This window comes from Haliotis asinina, chromosome 5 (assembly GCF_037392515.1).
Source record: "Haliotis asinina isolate JCU_RB_2024 chromosome 5, JCU_Hal_asi_v2, whole genome shotgun sequence".
NCBI lineage: Eukaryota > Metazoa > Mollusca > Gastropoda > Lepetellida > Haliotidae > Haliotis > Haliotis asinina.
In genome coordinates, this window is record NC_090284.1 from 56,383,547 (window position 1) to 56,411,524 (window position 27,978).

Sequence of the window (27,978 nt, forward strand, 5' to 3'; positions counted from 1 at the left end):
TTCATGCTAAGGAACGAGAAAACGTGTGACTTCACTTTATAAACTTCCTTTTGCATCAGCATGGCCACCGCGACTAACAAGCCGTGGACCGGCATGTACAAACTGGAGCCTGTTTATCCGCCAGATTTCAAAGTAGAAGCTCCTAATGTCATGTATGCAGTCACTAATTACCAAACAGGAAATTGTCAGGTAAATGTTCAGTTATATTTTGCATGATTCCGATGAACATTGCCTGTCGAACACGTCACTGAGAAGTGGGTTAGTATTACTTTTAGACCCTTTCCAAAGCAAACATTGCACAAACAGGACACTCATAAAATCGACATGAACACACACATACGCTCACTTCACTAAATCATTTAATTTGATTTCAGGCATGATGGCAGGGTTTTGCAATCCGAGCGTTTCTTGTTTTGTCATGTTGCGAATTTACTTATTCATCAGAACTATAGCCTATAACCCACTGTGTTGCAGACCGATTCCAAGTAAAAAACTAGATAGAACTGTTATTTTACTGACATCACTGTAGTTGATAGTGCTCAGTGGGAATGGCCACGAATTACACATAATCTGTAATGACAGTGCTCACAAATTGCAGGTGATCAGCATTGTCACTGCTTACGAATTGCAGGTGATCAGTGTTGACAATGTTCACTGATTGAATGTGATCAATGTTGACAATGTTCACTGATTGAAGGTGATCAATGTAGTCAGTGCTCACTAACTGTATTTGATCAGTGCTGACAATGCTCATTACTTGCAGATGATCAGTGTGAACAATGTTCACTAACTGCAGGTGATCAGTGTTCACAGTGTCTGCTATTTGCAGGTGATCAGTGTTCACAGTGTCTGCTATTTGCAGGTGATCAGTGTTCACAGTGATCAATAACTGCAGGTGACCAGTGTAGACAGTGCTCACAAATTTCAGGTAATCACTATAGACAACACTCACAAATTTCAGGTAATCACTGTAGACAACACTCACAAATTTCAGGTAATCACTGTAGACAACACTCACAAATTGCAGGTGATCACTGTAGACAATGCTCACTAACTGCAGGTGATTAATGTTGACAATGCTAACTAATTATGTGCATGTAACTTCACTATCTGTGGGTGGTTAGTAATGATTGTGAGATACCAGTTTTTGTTTTGTTTGTTCATTGTTTAAAGCCCAACTCAGCAATGTTCTAGCTATATGGCTGCAGTCTGTAATATTTGGAATCAATTTTCTGTGTTAACAAAGTCAGCAAGCCTGACCACCTGGTCCTATCAGTTTCCTCTTAAAACAATCAGGTATCACTGAAAACCAATACCAATCCAGATTTTCATGATAGTAATGAATACAGTCGAACCCTGTTTATCCGTACATTTTGGTTTCACCCAAAAATTGTACAGATAACGAGACGTCAGGTCACTGGATCAAACAAGCAAAATGTGAAAATAAAGTGAAAGCAAAAAATTTTCATGTACGTATATCAATAAATCAACAGTCAATAGTAATAACAGTGAATCATCAATGATCATAACATATAAGTGTACCGATAACACATGGAAGGCGGAATGCAGGCTACCATTTGTCAGGTGGTCTGGGTTGTAATCATGTAGCGTGTGGAGCTTCAGATGGTAAGTTAGATGAAAAATGTAAATTGATGACAAAAAGCTTCTATTTTGCCATCTGCATATTCTTTTTTTAAATTGTAAATGCTCTTAAAACATGACATCGCGTTGAACTTCTGCTGTGTGCAGAAAGTAAACTTTCTGACGTGATTACATGACTTAGATCATGTGAGAGGCTATATTTTTAACTTGCATCGCGACAGATAGCAGGGATCGATTTATAAGTGTTATATACAGTACAATTACAGTGTAGTTTACCTTAATCCTACTTAACGTGTGTTTTCGTTACTGATAAGATGTTCTCACACGTGCCAAATTCTAATGAGTGACACACATCACTAGCGTTTTGATGGCTAATTAATCAATTAACACCAAATGCCTTCTGATAGAAAGAAGAATGAAATCACCTAGCAAACGGTATTGACCGTTGTGACACAGCGAGTGATCTTGAATGTACTAAGATACTTACATCACTTGTTTTTGTGGATATTGATGGATACATTCCTCAAAGAAGGTAATAGCCTGACTGTGCTCCTATAACTTTAATTTTAATATTTGCATGTTTAATAAGTTGTCGTAGCTTTCAACAGAATCATTGTTTTCGTCGTTAAGTGTAGTGATGCAGACGACATACACTAGGGCGTGCGTGCGAATTATGATTCATATAAGAAAATTATGAAATGTCTACATATTACATTCCTGTTATACATTCGCAGATCGCTTCTTTTTATTAAGTTTCAAAATGCATGCAAGTATGATTATAAAGTAATTAGGATTATGAGACCAAGTATAAAGACATATATTGACAAGTGTCTACATACTGGTGAGTGAACGTTACAAACCAAGTGAATTTAGCAAGTGAAGAAATTTATTGTGCAGTATTTTCACTTCGACCCCGACCTCGCTTTGGTTATGTTACAGGTTGTGTCATGCAAACTCCTTCTGGTAATGATTCAAATACATATTTATGTAGTTTTGATTTTCTAACTTGATGAATACAAACCATACATAATCTCATTAATTCAAATGGATTTGACTTCACTATTTTCGAAAATGGCGGCGGCCTGTCTTTGGATGAATGCTATTTAAGTTTGTTTTCACCGACTTACAAAGGGACAATTACTTTCTGCTGGTAGTAAAATATGTATTTTATTGATGGACAATAAGATTTTGTGTGACATTGCTTATAACATAACAATTTCACTCTTGGAAGTGAGGTTGAGGTCAATATAACATTGCTTGCAATATAAATGTCACTTCGACCCCCACCTTGCTTCCTTGGAAAAAGTCCTTATGTTAAAAGTTGTGTCATGCAAAATCCTTTTGGCCATGATTCAAATGCATGTTTAACTACCAGTAAAAAGTAGTTTTGATTTTCTAACTTGATGAGAACAAATCATAATCTCAATAATTCTAACGGACTTTAGCCCATGACTTAACGATTTTCAAAAATGGTGGCTCCCTGTCTGAGGATGAATGCTATTTAAGTTTGTTTTCACTGACTTACAAAATCAAAATTACTTTCTAGTGGTAGTAAAATATGTATTTTCTTGATGGACATTAGGATTTTACATGACATTGCTTATAACATAACAATTTCAGTCTTGGAATCGGTCAATATAAGGGGTCAATATAAAATTACTTACGATAATATTGTCACTTAAACCACAACCTTGTTTCCGAGGAAGAAAGTGATATATCCATGCAAAATCCTTTTGGTCAGCAATGTGTAGTAAGCAGTCTTGATTTTATAAACCTGATGAAACTTGAACTACATTTTCTATCCGGGAAGCATGGTTGGGGGCGAACCATCCGATTCAGTATATACCACAGGCTTCCACAAAGCTCACTTCGCACACACTAACAACCAATTTAAGCACAAACTACAGAGTCTGGTGGAAATCTGTGCATAGTGACACCATCACCCGACCCCAGGAACACTTGACGGCAGCCCAACAATTTGGCATGTCTTTGGTGACGTTGAGAAATCAGCAAAATGACGAGCTTCCTACACATTTTCTATACATTTAACGGGAAATCGTTCCTTCTATGACGTCACTGTAGGGCTCTGGCGACAGAGTTACGTAACCTGTTTGCTGGCGAGAGAGAAGCAGACGGCTTTTAGCAACTTTTAAGCGCTTGGTATGAATTAACCACAAGGTTTTTTTTTTTAAAAAAATGATGTTTCGTTTATGACTAACCAAAAGTCTTTCATATGCAGTGATAAAAAGAGTACAAAAAAAGTGTGTTTAGTGGTCCTTTAACATAACCTGTTCGTGATTGAAATGGCAAAACTAGGAGGCCACAAGAGTGACTGGTGACAGTTGGTCCCGTAGATGTTAAATATGTTTCAAGTTTAACCAGTCAGCTATACTAAAATGCTTTTCATAAATGGTTCTGTTTAAAATATATGAAACTAAGAGCTTCAATTAAATACCATGACATTTGTATGTATTACTCGCCCATGGAAGATACTGCAGTAGTATTTTTATGGCAGTATCACACTGGTGTAATACCAGCAGATGTATGACGTCGTAGTGGTTTACAGTTATGACATCACAATACTAATTCCTCCCTCAGAAGGCTGAGTCATCACTCTGTAGGCAGTTTCTATCAATTTATGGTGGGGACTAGTTAACAGAATACTGAACTCGCTTCAGCAAAAACCCATTTTTAGTAAACTTGTGAAAGATTTGTATCAAAATTGCTTTTGCTTGTTTGATACCTAATTATTAACTTGTTACTGCATGGTATTGAGGGTATATGTTTCAGACTCAATTATTTACAGACCACCGCCATATAGCTAGAATAATTCTGAGTGCGATGTGAAACCAAATTCACTCACTCACATGAAAATCGTATTACACGGAAGGTGTATCATTTATATCTGATATTTCAAGTAACATATATCAAGTAAAACATAACACCACTGGTAACTTTTGTCCAGTCATTGCATCAAAAACATATCTGAGTTATATTTTACATTATTTCAAACTAAAACTCTTTAAGATCTTGGAGGATATGTGTGTACAGCTATTAATAGGAATATTTCTGAGATAAATTCATGTAGTGATCTCAGTGTGTGTTTGTGAGAGAGAGAGAAAGAGAGAGAGATTGAGGATTCCAGTTGTTTTGTTCATTCTATTTGTGTGATGTGTAGTTCTGCCTATTTTCATGGAAAAAGGATTGTCTTGTTTAAGTGCATTTTAGCCATTTGGAATGTACTTTGACGCTTTCCATAATGATATTATCCATTATTTTAAACTCTTTATACCTTAAATGGGTATTTTTAGAACCAGTGTCAAAGGAATATGATTAATCTTCAAGAATGTCTTTGTACAAAAAAGACACACAAAAGTAGCACATTTCTCTTGTGCACTGACAAAACGTGGCCTGTGGTTAAACTTAGCACAACATTAATGCATACAAACATGATGAAAAACGAATCATAAATGGTTACGGTAAGAACTTTATGAAATACCAAAAATATTTATGATATTTTTTCTCAATTTGCTCGACATCCAAGCCAGATACGCCAGTAGCACATGCAGTTATTCTATGTCAAGTGTCTCTGTCTGACGTAATCAGAGTAATACAATCACAATGCATTGATAATGATAGTGGGAGTATATATACAGACTGACTTAAGGGCTGCCATTTGGCTCCAGATCTAGAGTGAATCTCAGAAAATAATCATTTGGACATTTTCACCTTCATGCTCAAACAGTTAATTTACTGATAACAGTGCCACTAATTTTTTTTCCATATTGCCGGCCAATTTGGCTTCTAGACTTAATCATTTACTATACATCCCTGCAATGGTTCAGTGCGTACACTGTCATATGGCATCCTGTCACTCTATTCGTGTTATTTGTCCCTTGTGTACAAGATGCACTGAATTGAAAGGAAAGAAGGCCCCCACTGTAATCAGTGGAATCAATAACAGAAAACAGCTATAGTGGATCAGCCATGGCAATTGTTCTATAGAAAGGTGCAAAATCAATACAGCTTTACAATTCATACAGATGTAGATCTTAACACCAATATTTTGATATTGATCACGGGATCAACTATTAACTTCTTTGAGTGATTGAAATTGGGGCATGGTAAGTCCATGGATGGAAAAAATGTATTAAAATGTGAAATTTTGAGTAATGGGAAATGTGCATTGCTGTGGAGTAGTTGTAATTCCTCCGTCTGCGAAGGTTTTGACTGATCAATGCATGTAGTTACTTGTGCCGTGGTATTTTCCCTGGCTGAAGGTGAGGTCTTGTATTGATTAAAAATCATATGTGTATCTAAATCTATTTCGGTCTCTATTGGATAATATCCTTCCTTTGATGTTGAAACACACTTAGAGATAAACCTGCTGCCTATTTAAAGGTTGATGTAGTGTCGCTGTAGATAAGCTACATCTTATTATCCCCTTCCCTGGAGCGGGATTGGAATATAAGAGTGAATGCCATTTCTCCTTCCTTTCATCATTTTGCTTTTGACATTTCGTTTTCATTGCATAACTCAGTAATTAATATTATGTTTTGGAAATTTTACATATCAAGCACAATCATGCAGACATGATGTTTTTGACATGGTGGTTCTTAAAGAGTATTTTTTAGTTTCCATGGTAACAAGCTGATATTCAGATTCATATTGCATCATTTCTGTGGCAGAATACAGGTGAATATGTTTAGTGAAACTGCGTATGTATCAAACATATGCTCCAACTTTTGACATTTCATTGTCTCTCAAACAATATTTTTGTGTTTCCTTAGCAACAAACCAAATTTAAAGTGAACAACAGCCAGCATTTGTTTTCGGAGTATTGCTCAGAAACAGTCTGATATTTTGTTATGAAACATCAAGTGTGTGCTGAACAGTGCCCTCTGCTGTTTCCATGGCGACTAGTTTGATTAAACCAAAGACCGATTGTTGTCATAAGCAGTATGTAAGTTGAAAAGAGTTTCTTTGTTAAGGGTTCCTATGCTAAGTATCCATAATGTTTTTATACTTTTTCCATGACGCTTTCTGTCCATAATTATGCAGTACTGATATTGTGACCATGTTTTCTCCAAGAATATACGAGGGGAAGTCAATAAGTTCATAGAAGTGGGTGCTGATATATCCTTGGTGATGTTGTCATTGGTGTCATTATTGAGTTGATTCATCTGTGACTCTGTATACTGATACCCAACCTTCCTCGAGCATTTACTTGAGAGTTAGAGCCTTTAAAAGACGATTACCCTGCACAAATCATGGAAACCTCCAAAACTGAGTTTCGTGCAGTTATCAAGTTTCTCACTAAAGAGGGTGTGAATGCAACTGAAATCCACAAACGCATGATCAATGTGTATGGCGAGGAAGCCCCTCAATATTCCACTGTGGCAAAATGGTCAGCTGAGTTTAAGCGAGGTCGCAGCTCCTTGGAAGATGACCCACGGTCAGGAAGACCTTCTGAAGCCATTACAGAAGATACAATTGCCCGGATCCAACGCTTAATTATGTCCGATCGGAGAATAAAGGTGGACGAGATAGCTTCAGAGTGTGGCATTTCACATGGAAGTGTTTGCACAGTGATCCATGAACACCTGCACATGTCCAAGGTATCCGCAAGATGGGTCCCTCGTAACCTAAATGCACATGATCGTCACCAGAGAGTTGAATCCAGTCATGAGCTGTTGGACATCTACAACGCTGATCCTGATAACTTTCATGCTCGTCTGGTTACTGGGGATGAAACCTGGATTCATCACTGGGATCCCGAAACCAAACAAGAATCCATGCAGTGGAAGCACAAGCATTCTCCTGCACCCAAGAAGTTCAAAACACAACCTTCTGCTGGCAAGATCATGGCAACCGTTTTCTGGGATTCAAAGGGTGTGATTCTCATAGACTATAAACCACCTAAAACTACGATCACAGGGGCTTACTATGCTGACTTGTTGAAAAGATTGAGAGCGGCCATCAAAGAGAAGAGGCGTGGGAAGTTGACAGCTGGAGTCATGCTTCTCCACGACAATGCACCAGTCCACAAGAGCCGTGTTGCACAAGCTTCTCTTCAACAATGTGGCTTCGAACAACTAAACCATCCCCCATACAGTCCAGATCTGGCCCCCAGCGACTACTATCTGTTTCGCAATTTGAAATCTCACTTGCGTGGAACAAGATTTGCCAATGATGATGACCTCAAGGCAACAACAGAGGCGTGGCTGAGGGACCAATCTGAAGACTTCTATTTCAAGGGCATAGACAGTCTCAAAGACAAATGGGCAAAATGCATCGAGGTTCAGGGAGACTATATTGAAAAATAAAACCAATATCACAACCATTGTGTTCTGTTTTATATCGAGTTCTATGAACATATTGACTTCCCCTCGTATGTATGTATAATGATTGTTTTGGATTTTCTTCAAAAAGATCTGTATATACATGGTCCTTAGAGAATACTGTTTTGGATTTATTTAAAGAGATCTGTATATGCATGGTTGTGGAGAACACTGTTTTGAATTTTCTACAAAAAAAGATCTGCATGGTTGTTTGTGAATACTGTTTTAGATTTTCTACAAAAAGAGCTATATATGCATGGATGTTTGTGAATACTGTTTTAGATTTTCTACAAAAAGAGCTATATATGCATGGTTGTTTGTGAATACTGTTTTAGATTTTCTACAAAAAGTGCTATATATGCATGGTTGTTTGTGAATACTGTTTTGGATTACTGAGATCTATATGTGTTTGGTTGTTTTGAAAAAACTGTCATTATTATCAAGCAGAGTTGCAAACCTCTTGACAAGGGCACTAGTACATGGTAAATTGTGGATTATTGTGAAACAAACCCACAAACCACAATTCAAAAGTGGCGCCAGAACTAGCCTTCTTTATCAGAGTGGATGCTGTAGCATTTATATTCTTGCAGTTAGACCTTTTATAAAATGTTTCAGGGAATGGAGTTCACAATGGCTGATGCCCTGCATGCAGCCAGACTTGTCATATCGATGATTGTATGAACATTCCATTCTGGCTGTTTAGTATCATTTGACTTGGAAGTGTGATTTCTTGAGGGGAGAAGGTGGGTTTGGGTGGGAGGGAACTTTTTGCCCACTGTTAGATCAAAATGAGAAGTATTTACAGAATTCTACTACAGTCCAATATCACATCTGTAGTGTGCTACATACAAGGTTTATAGCTGATGATCAACTGGCAAGTCATGGTTTAGAGCAGTGGGGTAGCCCAGTGGAAAAAGCGTTATCTCGTTATGCTGAAGACCTGGGTTTGATTCCCCACATGCGTGCTGTGTGTGAAGCCTGTTTGCGGTGTCCCCAACCATTATACTGCATGAATGTCTCTGAAAGAAGCGTAGAACCCAACTCGCTCACGTCATGGTTTGATTCCCGGTTGTGATACTCAAGGAATGGAAATATCATTAAAATTGCTGGTGTACTCAGGTTCAGTAACACATATAAAATCACTTGCCCTGATAATTTTTTTCACCATCTTGGTCAATTTTTCTAGTTGATTTTTTCAATAAGCAGCTTAATCAACATTGTAAAGTCAACTGGACACCAGAACGGTGTAATTTACATATTTGCTTGCCTGAGAGTGAAAAAACCCCACTAGACTGGGACTTTGGGCTAGGGGTTATTTCTACCCTGAACTGTGTGTAGTTTTAGTGCTTTTATGTACCGTAAATATTGTTCATAGTGATACAAAAGTCAACTTCACCCCTTGTCATGTCCGTCTGTCAAAGGATATCTTTTATTTTCTATCTTTTTTATTGTCCATTTCAGAAAATGACTGTTTTAAATCCAACTATCAGTTATCATAGGTTGGACTCAGTTGGGTAGCCTTATGGTTAAAGCGGTAGCTAAGGAACAAGTTTTATTAAAAAAAAAAAAAACAGTGTGAAACGTGTGTCCCTACTGTGATATTACAGAATATTGCTAAAAGCAGATTAAAACACAACTCACTCACTCATAGAAGGAGTCATCAACTGTAAGTGTATGTTAGTTCTTGACTGAGTGCAGATCATCTGGAGCTGCTGTTCTCTATTATAAACAGCTCCAGCAGCCCCAGTGCACAGGAGGAGATGAGCCTTGATACAGTGGGAGGCAAGAAACCTGAATCTCATGACAGGAAGCATGTAAATGCCAGACTGCCTTCACTGGTCGATGGACTTCATACAAAAACATTCTCATTACACAACATAAAAACTACGATAGTAGGCATATTGTGTCAGTGAGCTAGTTTGCAAGGCAAACACTTTAGCCCCTTTGAGTTGTTGTATGTGTGTCGTCAAAGCAGTGCAGTTATGTTACAAAAGCCAGGATACTGTGTTTAGGAATAAAGGATTAAATGTTGCTTTATGCAATACTGTGTTAGGTGTGGAGAACTGAAAGGATTACACTCAACTGTTACAGTTCTGTAAATGTGTCCAAACATGTCTGTTATACAGACCAAAAAACACATAGATTCCGTACAGCCCATGAAAGTCTGTAATACTTAAGCAAGTCCGAATTAGTTGCAGCTCTGCAAATGGTAAAAGCCTCTGGGCTCCTTCCTGCTACATTTTATTAAGATCACTCATAAATGTTTTGTCTTTTGGATAAATGTAAGTCAAGGTCTGAAAATGAGTATTAAAACAAAACTTGGATACTGATGAAATGGACGTTATTTAGTAAGACATGTTTCTCAACTCCGTGAGTTGCTTAAGTAGCAGTTACTGACCTACACCATGTTAAACTTAGTTTAGCTACCTGAATTTGTCCTACTGTAACATGTTTCAACTGCTGATAGCTTTAATGTTCACTGGTTCTCAAAAAGCTCAAGCAGCAAGTAGACATTTTTTTAAAAAAACTCAAAGAAAATCAAACATGAAGTTACGATAATATTGATGTAATTCAGAAGGTAGTGGTATGTGGAAGTCGTATTTGTTGCATAGTGCTACGGTTAGAGCTATTCTCACATATGATTGTTTAATATAGACAGTGAGGGTCAATGATTCTGTAATCAACTACAACAGAAATTACTTCAAGCACGAGGATGTATTGTGAAATTCATATGAATATAAAACATTATTTTGGCAGTTTAATTTTGAAATAAATTGGATTCTACTCTCAAAGGTCAAGGTGACAAAATGTCAGCTGGATGTAGAAGTATTAAAAGGCAATGACATTCGGTTGAGTTTTGATAAATCATCCTAACTTTACATATAGAAGAATTCACCAAGATGCAGGTATTCACTGCAAAAGATGTGTGTCCTAAAGAGAAAGTGACATGCCCTCTGATTAACTGAAACAGAATCTGAAATCAAAAGGAACATTCTGGATATGAATTAGACTCTCTCAGGTCTTTAAGGAAATGATAACTAGCTTAGAAAATGTAAATCATACAAACATGTTGTCCATGTGAATAACTGGAGTGGCAGTCGTAGAAATAGAATTGCTGTGTATCAAAGTCCATGCATCACTGCTGCCTATGATCAAGTGTAGAGATCAAGAGTAGATACGGTATAACTAGCTGTCAGAAGTAATATAATATTTTTCATTTCAAGGTACATTCTTATGGAGAGGTGCATGTTGATAAGCTTTCAGTTTTGTTTCCATGGTGACCGATTCAGGAACTGGTCTCCACCAATTCATCCCACTATCAGAAGGGGTATCTTCAGGGAATTGGTTGGTTTATGCATGTTACCATAGATCTCTCATGAAACATATTATGTATACAGTGTGAGAATCCCATTTCTGGTGTTCCTTTTGCTAGAATATTGAAAAAAGCAGTGTAGAACCACATTTGGTCTCTCACTAGAGGTGCATTTCACAAAAGTAGTATTTGTCTAGGACCTGCATCACTTAAACATTCTCTGCTAAACAAGTTCATTTTCCATATTCAGCTTCATATATTAGCCAAGATTTCCAGTTATGCATGTAATTTAATTCATTACGAACAACAATATTTTAAAAGAACCATAGAAGATAAGGATATTTTGTCTTATGATTCTTCCCCAAGAATGAGTACTAAACAAAAATCTGTTTCTCCCAGGAAGAGTGTTAAACAAGGATCACTCACACACACAACCAATGAGATAACTAAAGTTCATGAATAAACAGTTGTAAAAGAATCTTTAACTGAAACAGATAGGAAGAATCAAAAAGATTCTTTTTCACACGGCAATGCCCAAATGAAGATATCCTATATCAACAATGATTGGATTTCCTTTCCCATGGAACATGACACCCGAATATCAGAGGGTTAATATCAGAACTGTGGCAATTAATGTCCACATTTTATAGGTATCCCTTATAGAAGGAAAAGAAAAGTATCAAGATGCCATTAGATGAGTCGGGTAAACAACTCACTCTGTCTTGGCGCCTTTCTCAGACTCGCTGATTATTTTTTCATGTCCTGCATGTACATATGCATGTATTTGATAGCTGTTTAAAAGAGCCAAGCATCTGGATGGAGTTCTAGAGGTGCCTCCCATCTGTATACCATCTTCATCCTGCTCCTAGAAGTCAACCTTAAAGGTGTACACTAAATACTCACTATAACACCGGCACTTTTGGACACTGGTAGCAGACATGAAACTAGTGTCAAAGCTTTGAGATAAAGAAATGGAAGGTATTATTTAGGTTTGATGTTTTTGTTTTGGAATTACTGCGAATTGTATGATTGGTGCTATTTCTGCCTAGCAGCGTTATAGTGGGGAGGGGAAATATGAGCATGCATTGCAAGGCAGAGGCGAGTCTGATTCAGAAGCTCTGCTGCTGTTGTGTAGGTATGATAGGGAAAGACTGTCTGATATTGTCCAAGGTGTATTTATTGCTTGTTTGCCCCTGTCATGGGTAATATCGTGTCAAGGTGTGTCCAGGAAGTGAGAGACATTGTCAACAACTGTCGAGCTGGTCGCAGGGACGATGATTCCAAAGTTCTCTATACGTTTCCTAAAGAGGATTTAGAGAAATACAAGATTCGGACCGCTCCTAATAATGTCATGACTGATACCTCTCCCCCAGCCGAAAATAACGCTATCGCCAGTGTTGAGAACAGTGCACCTGAATATGCACGGATCGAGAAAAAGAAGGAAAACTTTGATGGATTCAGGATAGATAGGACCCACTTTTTAAAGGGGCATGACTATGTGAATTGTGTGCATCCAGAGGACATGAGAAAAAGCTGGGAGGTCAAAATGGATTACAAGGAATTGCGACCAGACCGGAGACAGTTTCAAGGAAAATGTGGCCCAGATGAGGAAGAAATCCGTCTGACTGCTGTTCATTTGTGCACAAGAGATAACAGGTTCAATATTGAGAAGGATTTACTGATTGCCAGGAAAAATTTTGATCGGACAAGAAATGGAAAGCATTATGATAAGTCCTCTCGAATCAGTGACCCAGGCCGACAGATGTGTGACGTTGGGGTTCAGGTTGGAGGTATTGACAAATGTCGCAGGAAATCAGCTTCAGTTATCAAATATGCGGACAACTATATGATACCCAAACTGACATCTGATAAACATCTGGAGGAATATACTTTGTTTGATGAGCCTAATGATAAGGTTGGCTTGTGTGAGATGTAGTTAGAGTGCTTTAGTCAGAGTGGTAGATGCATTAGAGATTTTTTTTTTTTCATTTACATGTTTTGGGGGAAAAGTTATAAGCAGGTTAATGTGGCCTGGTTACTGATTTCAGTGGCTGGATAATGTCATTGACAGCAGTCAAAGGGTGTGGCAGGGAATAGGAAGGATCTGTTTCCTTGCATCCTTGTAGTTGCTGATGGTTGTCTTTTCCCTACATCTCCCATCTTTCCCTTGCTGGGTGTGTGGAGATTACTTGTGTTTTGTATAACTGTGTCTTAGGGGCTGGCCTGTACCATTTTTGTTGCCATGGCAACGTTTTTGTTTCAGTCGCTGTTATTTAAGTTGATGGTAGATTTCTATCACAGATTCAAATCATTACTGTTCTGTGTATTAACATTAGAGTAAGTTTGATCTGTTTTTGAGTGTGAGGGTTGCGTTTATCAGTGAATGAGTGTAGCATGTTGGCATTTTCGAGTAATGACAAATGTTGAAGGCATGTATCTCACTAAGCATTACTCATCATGCATGACTGTACATGGTCTTTGAGCCAGTGTGGCCTGTCATTTGGCATTAGTTTGACGGTAAGGAGACACTGTTGAGAAATATTTTGAAGTTTGATATATACGTGTATGTTTAATTGTTTTGTATTGAGTCTCTAAATCATTTCTCTTTAAGAAGTCTCAGCATACATGTATACACTGTGTAGATACGTCTTCACTTGGGCAAAAATGAAAATTATTTGTAAACATTTTTTCACACTTATTTGGTACATTCTTATGGACGGATGTGATATTAAGATATCTCCATTAACGAGAGATACTGTATGGTACTTGAAAAGGGGCAGAGGTGCAAGCCCTATGAATGTTTTCCTATATGTCATTGTTTTATTCTGATATTACGACAGTACAGTCACCTCAGTGAAAGAGTAAAGAGTATGTTTCATTCAGAAATATTAGAACTATTGTCAAAGCATATTCATTACAGCTGCAAAGCACTTACTATTCTACAACTACAGATTTTACTGATAATCCCTTGTATGAGCTAATATGCATTATTTATAACACATTGAGTAGTACTTCCCTGAAAGTGTTATTTTTTTGCAAGCAAAGCTACTATTTGGACTCAAAAAGTGTTTGGTCCACTGAGAGTGTCGTTTTCCTTGTTGGTCAACTCCATTGTAGATCAGTGGAAAATATGCTGGAGTAAATTGAGCATACTTTTATGATTGTATCCTTTGGACTCTCCATGGTTTGTGGGTTTAAATCCCTTGTCATATTAGTAATAAGCTTTTGTGTCAATAACTAGTTGTTTGAAAATAGTCAAAGGACTGCAGCAGCTCCTTAATTTCTTTTGAGTGCCATATATCCAAGTCAAAGTGCATGTTTGTGTCAGTTTCACCTATCTGAATCTCTAACTGTGACGTTATTGGCTAGTCTGTCTTACAGTCCCTGAACCACATTATTTTTCCGGGGCCCTTTTTCCCTATTGCCAAGCCAAGTCCCTGTAATGCTAAAGCCAATCTAGATTCCGTCTGAATCTCTCAACTCCCCTGTGCTCCTTTCCAGTTTATATGGGTTACTTTGTTACTATCAAAATTATATATATTAAGAGACCAAACATTAGTGTAATTATTTGACTACCATATGTTCCTCAACTTCTTTTGAGTCTCATATATTCAAGTTAAAGCACATGTTTGTGTCAGTCTCAACTATCTAACTCCCAAACTGAGACATTAATGGGGTACAACCTGATTTTAGAGATTCATATGTGCATGCAGCTGGGCGAGATCAACACTTGTTAACATGGCAGTGAAAGAATGTGGTTAGTGATGATAGCTACTGACAGCTCCATTGATAGGCACCAGCCGCCTTGGTCTTGTTCTAGGCAAGGGCATCCTCAATCTGGTTAGGGATTGCCAGGAGCATGTTCAATCAGTTGGCACCTGCTTTCACACAGGGCAACTGCTCACCTGCAAGGCCGTCATCCATGTGGTCCCTTATTTAAGAATTATGCCTACCCCCCTGTATCCATTCAGACATTGCTCAATGCCCATGTTCAATAGTTTCATAGAGTCAGTGAAGACTAGACAAAGGTTACTTTCTGGACTGATATCATTTGAATTGAAACAGGCTCATTTTGTATTGAAATGGAGCCCCAGTGAGCCATGGTGAGCACCAGATAAGCAGTTTATTTTTGTAGTATATGCCCAATATATAAACATAACAACAATTTTGTGATGTGCGTGTGCAAATATGCTGGAAAATATATAATGAAACAGCATGTAGGGTAAAATATTCATTGTAATCTTTCCAGTTTGGCTCATCTCTACACCGATTTCAGGCACCGCTTATTACCTGAGTACTGAATATGCAAGCAAGTCTAGAAATGCCCAAAGTGATTTTTGATGTACTATACCCAGTAGCAGAAACAATTTTTTTGTGTCTTGCCTTTGAAAGATGATGACTTTGATGACTATGTTCACATCACAAATACCTGTACCACTATTTAGGAATATCTGAGTAATTCCAAATTTGATATTTTTTTCACTTCTTCTAAAGCCCTGCGATTAAGCCCTGGGTAGAATAGGCCTTCAGCAACCCATGCTTGCCATGAAAGGCGACTATACTTGTCATAAAAGGCAACTAATGGGATCATGTGGTCAGGCTTGCAGATGATTCCCAATTGCAGTATTTGCACAGGTAAATGCTCATGCTGTTGATCACTGGATTGTCTGGTCCAGACTCAATTATTTACAGACTGCCTCCATATAGCTGGAATATTGCTGAGTGCAGTGTAAAACTAAACTCACTCACTTCTCCTAAATCCTCTGGAAAAATAGTCATTGCATATTAAATATCTTCTCGGAATATACAATGTCCAGAAAGCTAAAAGCTTGAAATCTTTGAAACCTGAAATATGGGGTTACTATTTTAGCAAGACAATAGAGGATGTTTACCTTCTCACAACCCAAACTTTACGTATTGCGATAAGAGTCATGAGATACGATATTGTGTGATCATATTGCAGGTCCAATTGCATTTGGTGGTATATCAGTAAGGGGATCTGTGACCTGACTGGTTTTTAAAACAAGACCTGAGCAATAAGTTATGGCAACATCTGCTGATATACTTTATCAGGCTAATGTTATAGCACTTGCTGTGTCTGTATATATATGTAGAGAAATGCATTTTCTTTCCTCATGTTGTCTACAATTATTCTGAACCAGGGGAGAAAGAAGGACCATTGATCAAGAGTGAGTGGGTTTAGTTTTCTGCCACTATATGGCAGCAGTAAATAATTGAGTTTGGACCAGACAATCCAGTGATCAACATCATTAACAACATCATCAGTTGCATCTGTGCAACTGGGAACCGATAACGTGTCAACTAAGCCAGCAAGTCTGACCACCCGATCCTGTTAGTCGCCTTTTATAACACGCATGGATTACTGAAGATATGGTCTAACCCAGACCTTCACTGGTCCCATTCATGAAGATAATGCTTGTTGAAGTTGCATGAAGGTCTGGGTCTGCATTGGTCTCAGTGACTGTGAATAGCTGCAGTATTGCTGTTGCATATTAGAGTGACATTTGCTCACTTATCAATGAGGCCAGTTTGTTTCTGTCTGGGTTGATGCATGCCGCCATTTTTTAGCCACTTGTGTAGGTTGATGCTCTTGAACCAGTCTTTTTGTTGAGGGTGTTCAGGGATGTTGTATTGGGGAGTTGAACTGGTAAGTGGGAGCACTGTTTCTTATCATAGTCACTATCAAAGGAAATCGAATGTTGAATCTTTCGTGGGTTAATTCAACAATTCATGTTCATAGGTTTCCTAGAACCTTTAGATCTGATGTCAGATTTTAGCACTGTGGAATTCACATAGGTCTTCAGTATGTTGGTGAACGTACGAAAAGTTCAGAACATATTTGTTTTACATAATTTTTCTGAGACATTTACACAGCTCTTTGTTTATTTGTTTTTATATTATTCATGTCCGTTTTATCAGAAGTTTCTTTTGAAAATGAAAAACCTAAACAGTAAATAGGAAACTGTTTTTGCCTCATTGTGCCAGAAAACATAGTGATGAATTGTTTGAGGTAATTATCCTTCTGTGATTGCTTGCCATCTGTGGTAGAGTCTTGAAGGAAGTGGATAATTATAAGCAGAGGTGCCAACCCTTATGCTTTTTGCATAATTTTGCATAATTATTATGATTTTGACCAATTAGTTATGCCATGACACTTAATATGTGAAAATTACACTTTTCTACTGGTTTTAGGAAAATCGATAAAGTGGATAGAATTTCACAAGGATGTGTTTCATAACGCACTAGTGTAGGGGTTAAGAAATGGCCTTACACCATAGAAATAACGCTCATTCCAATTAAATTATAAGAAATTAAAGTATTTTATGTCACCTGACCATTAAATTTGGATGTAAGGAATTTCATAATGATTGGTGATGTGTTTCTGCCTAGAATATTCTTTTTCTGAAAAGGTGCACTATATCGAAACAACTGGAAGACAAGTATTATTACACTTTTGGGGTCTACATTACACTTTTTGAAGTCCAGTATTACACTTAGGCCAAAAATAGGGTTGCCATCTCTATGAGTGTTGTAAATGGGGATTTCATGTTCCCTGGTAAGTGCAGACTGAAATACTTGCCCATGTAATAAGTATCATTTGGATAATGAAGCATGTACCAGGCTTTACTTTCTCCTCCAAGACTGAAAAGCCATTACCTTCAGGAAATTGCACCTACATAATGACTTAGCAGGATATGTGTCAGAATGTATGTGGAGATTCCAGAGTGGAAGAGTGCGACCTCAGTGACCTCTGGGGGTGCTAGTTCTTGTCAGTGTTGTAACCTTAGAAATGGAAACCAACAACAGTGCTGGATCAGTTTACAGCCTTTCTCATCCTTTCCTCTACCCCCCCCCTCTGCGTCCCTCTCCCCGCTCTCCCCCTCTCCCACTAGAGATATGGAAGATTCATACACTCTGGTGTAGGCTGGATGCAATTTCCAGGTTAGCTCTGGACTAGAACTTTCTCTCTTGTCTTTTCCGTAGTCTGGTGCCATAATCATAGGTTGGTACATGTTACCTTTCTCTTGCCTTTGACTTTGCACTGTTTGGAGGTTTATTAATCAGATGCTATCATACTATTTGTTCTGAATGGTGTTTTTGTTACTGATAATTGACTACATTTACCATTCTCTTGTCTTTGACTTGGCACTGATTGGTGGTTTATTAATGAGATCTTATCGCCTATTGGTTCTGCAGGTGTTTTTGTGAATCTGATTTTTTAAAAGGCAAAATCCAGTTACATGATGGCACTCATGTAACTCATTCAGGGTTAGTGAGTTCAGTTTTGCTCCCCACTCACCAGTGTTCCAGCTCTATGGCAGTGGTTTGTAAATAATCGAGTCTGGAGCAGAGAACCCAATGATTAATAGCATGACCATTGATCTACGCAATTGGGAACTGATGACGCGTCAACCAAGTCATCGAGCCTGACCACCCAATCCTGTTAGTTGCCTCTCCGATAAAAGTCTGACTGGTTGTTATAGCCAGTCAACTGCTTTGAATGTGATGGCTCAAAATCAACGCTGTTTCCTGACTACCTGCAAACAGGGTAGATTGCCATCAACTGACTTTCAGCGGTTGTCCCCATAAGGAGGTCACAGTCACTTGTTTTTCGAGAATATTAGTTTCCTTACAAGATAGGGTGATACATTGTATTCTGTCACCAGCGACTGGTTTGGCTGCTTGAGGTAGTGGTCACTTGATGAATGCTTGACTGCATAGGTCAGCCTTGGAGCAAGGCTGACTTGCTGAATGGTAGCTCATGGATGAAAGTGTTGGCAAGTCAACAAATCTAAAGTTGACGGTCTCTCATAGGGAAGCTTTTGCAAGTCATCAAATCCAAGGAGAACTATTTTTACAAAGACAGCTTAATGTTATCTGTAAATAATAATTTGAAATTATATTTATTTCTGTGTATAGCCTTGTGCAAGTCCAGAAAGCAATGTCAGCTGGCTTAAGTCCTTTGCCCTGGGGCAATACAAAATACACCTTTTTTCCTTATTTTTATCTCAAAAATAGGTTTCATCTAAGTAAGCATACTCAGTATGTAAATTATGCAACATACATTTTTGGTTGCACAAAATGAAATGATAAAGTTTGGGGTGCTTTTTTTTCATTTTTCAGAAGATAAGCCAAAAGAATAAGACAGCTACAAACACCTAATTGATGGTGTATTCTCTGTTTGCCTGCACTTTGATTGGCTTTAAGTGGCTTAGGATTAACAGTCCAGTGCCTGCACAATCATGGGTGTCCCCACATAAGAACTACATACAATGAGAACTACAGCTTAATACAACACATTATGGTCCAGTGCACAGATTAACTACAAGCTGTCACTGGCATTTGCTTAATGGATATATTTATTTGCCACTCATTACCATACATGTTTCAAGTTTCAAGTTCACATTACATCCAAGATAATCTATAGACGTGTCTACCTGTGTGTGCGCATGTCTGTGTGTGTCTTTGTGTACGTCTGTGTGTGTCTGTGTGTAACTTAGATGAAGGCAGTATGTTTCATCTATAGATCTGTGATAATTTAGAGTCACTTTCATCTTCAGTGTACAGTGTGATCCATGTAGAACTAGTTTGATGGGGGATGAAAGTGCTTGGTATTCCTCAGGTTATCTCCAACAGTCGTGCACTTGCCACAGCATGTCTCAATTATACACTTCCAATTGGATGACTCGCCTCTAATGACATTCTTGTGGTAACGGAAACCATCAAGAAGCACCTGAGGTTTAACTTCCTGACAGACAGACAGACAGACAGACAGACTATTTACTTGAGACTCACTTCACATGTAATATACAAGACACATATAAGCCATAACACAGAATAAAAGTGACCCACCTGTTTAGGGATATGAGACACTGTTGTAAACTTTTAGAACAAACATAAACAAACACCATGAGTGAGTGAGTTAAAGTCCTAAGCCCAGCCATGTTGTGTATGCAATTAAATTTTACCTCTGTTTTATGCCTATATGAGGAAAACAATACTAATTTAGCTCACTCGTTTGCATTCTACCTTTTGGCCAGACCAATTTCCTTTTTTTTTTCTGACTTGTCTTCAGGAAACCTAAAGGCAGGAGGGAATGAAGGACATATAAGGCATCACCAGTCAGAGTAATTTTCTTTTAAATACTGAAAGTACTAGTATTTTACTTTGGGCAGTTTATGACGTGTATATGGGACAAGAAAAAAACAATGAAACAACTTAAGATTGGGGGGACAGGACAGGATGGGGGGTAATTTTACATTTTTGGCCAATAAAAACTTTAGGATTGTATTTTTTAGTAGTGAGAATTAGAAAATCAAATTTTTTTTCTTATTAGTGAAAGAAGAGAGAAAATTGGGCTGCCCTTACCCCAGTATACCTTTACCTCTACTCCCATATACTGAGCTTGGTTTGTTTTACTTTCTAACATATGAATACAAAGAATGTTCACTAACCACAATATATTCTTCTCTCGTAAGTCCTTGATTTGCTTATTATTAGAATACCTTGACAACAACATAAGATACTGGTCAGCTAGACTGTATCAAGCTGCTCTACAGTTGTAATTAATCCCTAAATAATCCTTGTAGTTCATTTGTGATGTAGTTCAAATGCGATGTAGTTCTTACGGTAGTAAACCAGCGTATGAAACTCTTAAAATACCTGGCAAGCCCCCAGGGCTGATACCTAAAAAATATGGCTGGCCCTGTTAAGATGTAGCCAGTCCTGTATATGAAATAGAAAACTGAGATAAGCTGTTAAAATATTGTTATTAATGAATTGATATGTGATTGTTACATGCTATCAGAAAAGAACAACACTGCTCATTGGCTGAAAGCATTCTCTAGACCAATATTATTTAATGTTAGATAAATGGGTAGGCTGATCTGTGGAAGTAATGGTTTGATTGATCATGAACTAAACAGACATCATCTAGCTACCACATTTGTAAATCATTTTCGAAATGATTCCCATAGTCAATGACATGGTCAAATGTACACCCCTGAAAAATGTATTGGCCCACCAAGCTGGCTATAAAATCAAGTTGTAAGTCCTCCATGAAACTAGCTGGCAGCCAGGCAGATGCTGTTTCATACACTGAGTAAACCCAATTATAGTAAGTAAGTGGAGTATATTCACCGCCAAGCTCACTGACTGACTACACGCAACACAGTTCATAATCATTAGTCAGCTCAGTCATTAAAAATAATCAAGTATGACATAAGGAATGTGGATTATAAACATGACAAAACAAGCAATTTTAGTTTTCTATACGTCATTCTACAATGGCAGAGGCAAATGTTCACTTTGTTCTCAATTCCAGAGGTGGTTAGAGTTTAGTACACAATGGTTACAAGTTTAAGTGAAATAAAACAATCAAACTTTCCATTGGGCATGCTGTGAAAATGGTTGGTCTGCAACCATAAACATTTCCGGCAGTCTTGTTGGAACATACAGGAAAACCACAACCATATGGATTGTGCAGACTCCCCCTCTCTCAGAAAGCTGCATCCGTCCGTGCAGAGGCCAGGTTTGCAAATGAAGTTTCATGTCTGGATGTAGAAACGACATCACGATCTGAGTCCCAGATTCTTGCTGAATATTATTCAAGGTTCATGGGAAGAAAAATTTATCTTTTCACTCAAATTTGTGTATTTGTCTCGACTTTTTTAAGTTGTTAGCCCTGTTTAAACATTGCTACTGGTACATTTTCTTTTAGGTTTAGTTAGTGCCAATTTGTAGTCGTTTTGAAACTTTGAGAAGTAGTTCAGATTTCTATAACTTAAATGCAGCCAGTCAATAAGGTTTATGTTAATTTGATTTTAACCTGACCTTAGCAAAATCTAGTAGTCACAGGCATGCAGACTAGCATGAATTTCAGAATCTACAATATCACGTTGGTGGGATTGAGATAGATATTGGTAACATGTCTGTTAGTGACACCTGCATCCTCCTCCTGTGAGTGACAGCTTGTCCACCAGTTGCAACCTAACAGTGGCTGACATAGCCTCTCTCTTGCTGACCTGTAGAACCAGGTCGTGACTATACAGCCTTGATACATCTCACCTGTATGCAAGTATTTATCTACACCTGCGCAGAGGTGGATATGGTCCACATCTGCAGCAAATATTTTTCAAAATTCTAAAGTGGAATAAAAATATTTCTGGTTTCTCTCAATTTACAAAAGTAACGTTATTCAGACTTACACAATATCATATTTGTACAATATACAGTGGGGATCGTTAACAAAGAGGGACATACATGCAGGTAATGTTGCTTTTTATGTACAAGTTAGGTCATCCCAGATTTTCCACCAGTGTTAGTCCAGATGGGTATTTGTCATAACATCTGGAGGTTAAGAAAACCTCAAATTTGATCATATTTATCATAAACTAATGAACCACCCCAGCTTGTAATGTTATACAGCATGCTGCTACCACAGTACTGTATGTGTTGTTGTACAAGGTCTTTGGTTCAATCTGTTTGGGTTCAGTATATTGTTGAAAGTTGTCAAGAGCTATACCTTACATTGTTTTATAAGATGGAAAAAGGATTTTGGTTTAGTATATTGCTGAAAGTTGTCAAGAGCTATGCATTACATTGTTTAATAACATTGAAAACAAATAACCATAACCATTGTTATTTTGAACGAACAAAACTGTCATTATTTATTTAGATAGATGTCATTTTGAAAACCAGAAATATCTAATTTTTTTATTGGATTACGGTATATGGAACCGACAGCAAAAATGGTTCTACTAATACTGCGGTATACTGTTTCACTCCTAACTGACAACACACTAATAATTTGAGAATTTAATTAAACATGGGCATCAATGATTGACATGTAGAAAACCTTGGATAAAATACTTAAAACAGTTCATTCACAAATAACCACTTCAGTATTTCATTCATGAATGGCTCACCATCACAATGTACAAAACCTATTAGTCTGTTGAAAGGACGAAGACGGCACTGCACTCTGATGCTGGCTGTTTGGGCTGCACATGGTATTCAGATGGAAGGCGATACAGTGCACTTGATGCCTGAAGGCAGTGACTGGATACAGTGCATTGTGATGGTTTTGCAGTTCAGGATGTAGATCCTGATTTCAGACTAGCCTTAGCCATGTCGACATGGTGTCAACACTTTCAGTGGGGCAGGGAATGTCAGAGGTCTATGTTTGACCAAACCATGCTGTATTGACACACGGAGGAACACAGTCCTGATGTCTGACTGCAGCAGGCTAAACAGCTGTGACTCGCAGGAGTGATATTCCAGGTGTCCTTCTGGTGAATGTGGCATTTAAGCTGATATAGACTACAACGGTGGTCCAGTGGATAGAGTGTCTGCCTGGAGAGAGGAATGTGGGTAGTTCGACCCTGGGCTGTATCATACCCATATCATTAAGGAATCTATTAAGCTGTTTCACTGCTTGGCAGGAGTAGAAAGAAGTTACTTGTCAGCTTTAGAGTCATATTGGATGGTTGTAGAGGTGATTATTTGAACTTCCGAAGATTATGTTTTTCCAAACCTACTCAATCAGTTGTATCTTTTAAATACTTGACACTACTAATATGAGCATCGTTTTTTTAAAGGTTATATTCATGAATGAACTCTTGGCTAGTGTTATAAGCTATAAACCAGTTGGAAGTGAAGTACTTAAGTATCTATTGTTTCTTTTTATTATATGATTATTGCCTTTTTGATGCTGTCATGTAAATATTTCTGTTGTGAATCGGGATTATGTCCTATGCCGGGGTTCAAAAATCCCATTTCCTGATGTCCAGGAAAAGTGACTTTTCATTTTGGGAATCAAATAGTATCTTACTTGTGTGTGGACTATTAGATAATTTCCACTCATGGTTTGAAACTGCAAATAAACTTGGATTTCATTTCATATCTGCTCATAGGCTGTCCTGACATGACCAGTAACTGCATGTCCTCAGGTCTGTGTTTAGCAGTAATGAGCAGGGGTTCAAAAGTCCCATCGCTTGGATTTCATTTCATATCTGCTCATACATTTTGCAATAATAATAATAACTTAGAGCTATCATTCTTTGAAATCTATCAGTCTTCAGGAAATAGTCCAGTAAACATTAACATCAAACATTGTGTCCTAAAATCAGGGCAATTGGAAAATTAGTCAGGTCAAGTTAATTTCTTGAAGTCACTTGCTCTATGGCAAGTGGCTTTTGAAACAAAAATGAACCCCTGCGGTGCTCACCAAATTAACATAGAGTGTGTTTTTGTGTTCCTAATATATGGTAATTATTATAGAGAGACACATAAATGAAACAATCCCTATTTGTCTAACAGTTGATACACAGTCATTCAATATGGTTTCTTGAAATAGATTGTTTACGGGCATTGGCCCAAAACTGTAGGACATTGTCTCTTTTTAAATATTGGGGGTATGAATTGCCAGTTAGCTCTGTTGATTCTAGAATGCATCTGTGATCGTGGGTTCAAATCCCAGTTCACAAAGATTATGTTTCTTGGTTTATCGACTATGTATTTGCTTGTGGGTTTCACCAAAATGATGAGCGTCTAAGACTCACATCCTTTCGGGGTTTTCACCCACATTGAGCTGATATGATGTATCAGTCATACTATCATGCTAAACCTAGCTCGCTCGCTCACTCACTCACTCACTTTTGAACTGTGATACTTTTACCTTCTTGTCAGTATGGAAGACATATTTATCTGATACCTATGACAGAACAAGCAGAAAAGGTTTGAAAAAGAATATCTTCAGTTCGGTCTTTTTATAATTATTATTATTACAGCATAAAGAAACAGTGTAATAGGTATGGTGTGGTGTGGAGAGGTGCAGTGTAGACATCTGTAGACATTTGTTTAATGGGTGGTATGTTGGTGTTGCAGACATCGTCTGACCCTGTGAGTGCCTTGGAACAACGGCAAGAGGATGTCCTCCAGCGTTTGGTGGAGCTGCAGCAGTCGGTACAGAAACTCTCTCAGAAGTATGGAGTCCCTTTCTCCCTGGGAGGACAAGCAACAGGCGTGGTGGCTGCAGACAGCCCGATAAAGGTAATATGTTTCATTGCAAAATCATGTCCCATACCGGTAATAGCTCATGCAGGCATTGTCCTTCTCACTTCCTTAACAGGTAGTGTACAACTTAATTATAATCCCATGCAGGTAATGTCCACCATCATTAATATCCCATTAAGATAAACTCCTATGACGTTCCATTAGGGTAGTGTCAGGCACAGATAATTGCAGTTAAAAGATGTCAGATGACCACTAGAGCTACTTGCATGGGCAATCATTCTAGCGGTACACAGTCTAAGGGGAGATAACTTGAAACCGCATAAAATTCTCTCTCCATCATATATGTTCAGTTGTTACTGTTTATGGTTTTAAGTACTTTGCTTTTGTTTTCAGCATCAAGGATCAGGGTGTATATATAATTGTTTACATTTGTAGATATATATTTGTTTCCATTGGCATCATATTCTCAACAAAATAATAATGTTTGTGTTTCCAGCCTGGCGTGTTCCACGACATAGTGATCCAGGCTGACCCCAGCAGTCCTCCACTCTCACTCCTGGTTCTGTACCAGCGACTAGCTGAAACGTACAAGGTTCTGGCCTCCACCTTCGTCCACTCCTCCGCCACGCTTGATGTACCTGACAACCTCAGGGACATCTTCAAGAATGGTGGGTCTGTGCCCAGGAGGGAGGCCCAAGTCTGTCTAACTCTCATTTGGAAGAAAGGTAAGAGACATTCTAAGTTGTGAGGAGTCTTTATGATGATCCAATGCTTACAAAAGCCATATGCTGTTGTAAGGAGTAGCCTCCCTCACATGTATGAGGATTTGCAGAATTTCACATACATAATTCATCGAACTTATTGTCCTTGGTTTATGAGCGCTATGTCTATGCTCATACGCTCCACTGAGGTTTTGAATGTCTTTAAAAACATTTTCTTGTAACATTACAAAAACACTATGTAACTGAAATGTTGCCTAGGGTAGCTCACAGACGGGAGTTATTCAGATTGCAAATTATGATAATTGCAAATTAATGTCACAGTCACTTTTTATGTAAGATGTATATTTCGAAAAAGTGTATTATTAGATTGGTCATGTCTTAACTTTGATATCAGCCAATAATGATGACCCAGGATTGGAATTCATATGTTTCCTACAATGTTTTCTTATAACATTATTTTTTCAGTGAAAAATGGTCCCATTCTGATGATTAACACAGCCAAACAAAGCCCAATTTTCGGGGAGGCCAACATTGCTCGCTACATTGAACGCATTCTCAACCCTGCATACGACAGCGCAGACATCGTCATGGCAACACAGAGCGATGAATGGTTGGACATGGCTGACTTACAGGTTACCAATGGCAACAACAAGGAAAAGGCAGCAGTAGTCCGAGCTCTCAACTCAAGATTAGGAAGAAATGATTGGCTAGTAGGTTCTTCACTGTCGCTGGCTGATATTGTCATGTGGTCTGCCCTCAACCAATCAGGACAGACTGCTGATGTGCCAAACAATGTGAAGAAATGGGTGAAGGCTTGCAATGATGCTTCCATGTTTAAACAGGCTCTAAGCGCACTTGGCTGAACATGTTTGAATAAAACCTGGTTCTGTGATACAAGATTTGCTCAGCTGCTCTTTCTGTCTTTTGTGGTGCATGTTTTTACTAATTTATTCATCACAAATCATTTACCCACAAAAACAATTGCAGTATCTCTACTTGAATTCTTGTCTTTAAAAATTTGAATTTTATTAAGTTAGAAGTAATGTTTGACAAACTGAATGATGTCTATGCCAAGAAAACAAACCTGCCATGTTATGTGAGATCTTCATTTATGTTGTAAAGGTTATATAAAGTATAACATTCATTGAAGTTTAAAAAATTTTAACAAAAGATATTTCCTAAAAACACTAATTGAACTTGAAAAAGCCAGTTTGCTAAATAAAAATAAGGAAATATTTGGATGGGTTCTCACATATATAGTATTCTCTTTCATGTGTTGGACACATAGATTTTCATGAAAGATTTAAGAAGTAGCACTCAATAACAAGCACTAGTTTCTTGAATGACTTTTTTCATAGCTGTCACAAAATAACATCTTGAAGTGAAGGGTAGTTGTGTAGCTTTAGTCTTAGTGGTTAAGGTATTCACCTGTTAGCCGGAGAACCCCATTTCTGATGTCCCCGCTGAATCGCTGAAATACTCCAAAAGGCAGCTGAAGTGTTGCTGTACCTATTGACTTTAGAGTTTATTGTAACCATGGTTACCTAAAGACACTAACCAGTCACATATATGAACTTAACATCCCAGGAATATGGTATATTTACATAGACTCCTGACAATTTTATCTTATTTTCTCCCCACTAACAAGCTTCTTTCTCTAGCGTTGCCCAGATACCATTCAAGAGAGATCTACTTTCTCATTCTCCATTTTGTTGAGCAAAACTTGCATCTACAGCTGATCCAGTAATAATGTGAATGGTGCTCTCAGTAATAGGGAAATCTTTTAGACAGAACTGTGTTTTTCTGGTTCATGCAAGATTTGACTTTTGAACAATAACCGGTGAGAAGAAATCTGACAAAAGATGAAGACAATTTCAGGAGAATGTGGCAGCCCTCACATTAACATCCCTAGACCACTGTAAATAGTGCAATAAACCATTGAAACAATATACTAGTTTTAATC

At 38.0% G+C, this 27,978-nt stretch overlaps 1 protein-coding gene across 2 annotated transcripts; it reads left to right on the forward strand.

The window, feature by feature from the left end:
* The first annotated feature begins 12 nt into the window (after positions 1-12).
* On the forward strand, positions 13-27,962 carry LOC137284873 (aminoacyl tRNA synthase complex-interacting multifunctional protein 2-like). 2 transcript variants are annotated; one of them, XM_067816897.1, is made up of 4 exons: positions 13-189; positions 25,165-25,329; positions 25,790-26,018; positions 26,481-27,962. In XM_067816897.1, exons 1-4 carry the CDS (start codon positions 61-63, stop codon positions 26,876-26,878), a joined length of 921 nt encoding a protein of 306 aa, XP_067672998.1. In that variant the 5' UTR covers positions 13-60; the 3' UTR covers positions 26,879-27,962. The 2 variants fall into 2 exon arrangements, with proteins under 2 accessions (XP_067672998.1, XP_067672999.1); XM_067816898.1 differs by lacking the exon at positions 13-189 and adding an exon at positions 12,376-13,171.
* The last annotated feature ends 16 nt before the right edge of the window (positions 27,963-27,978 follow it).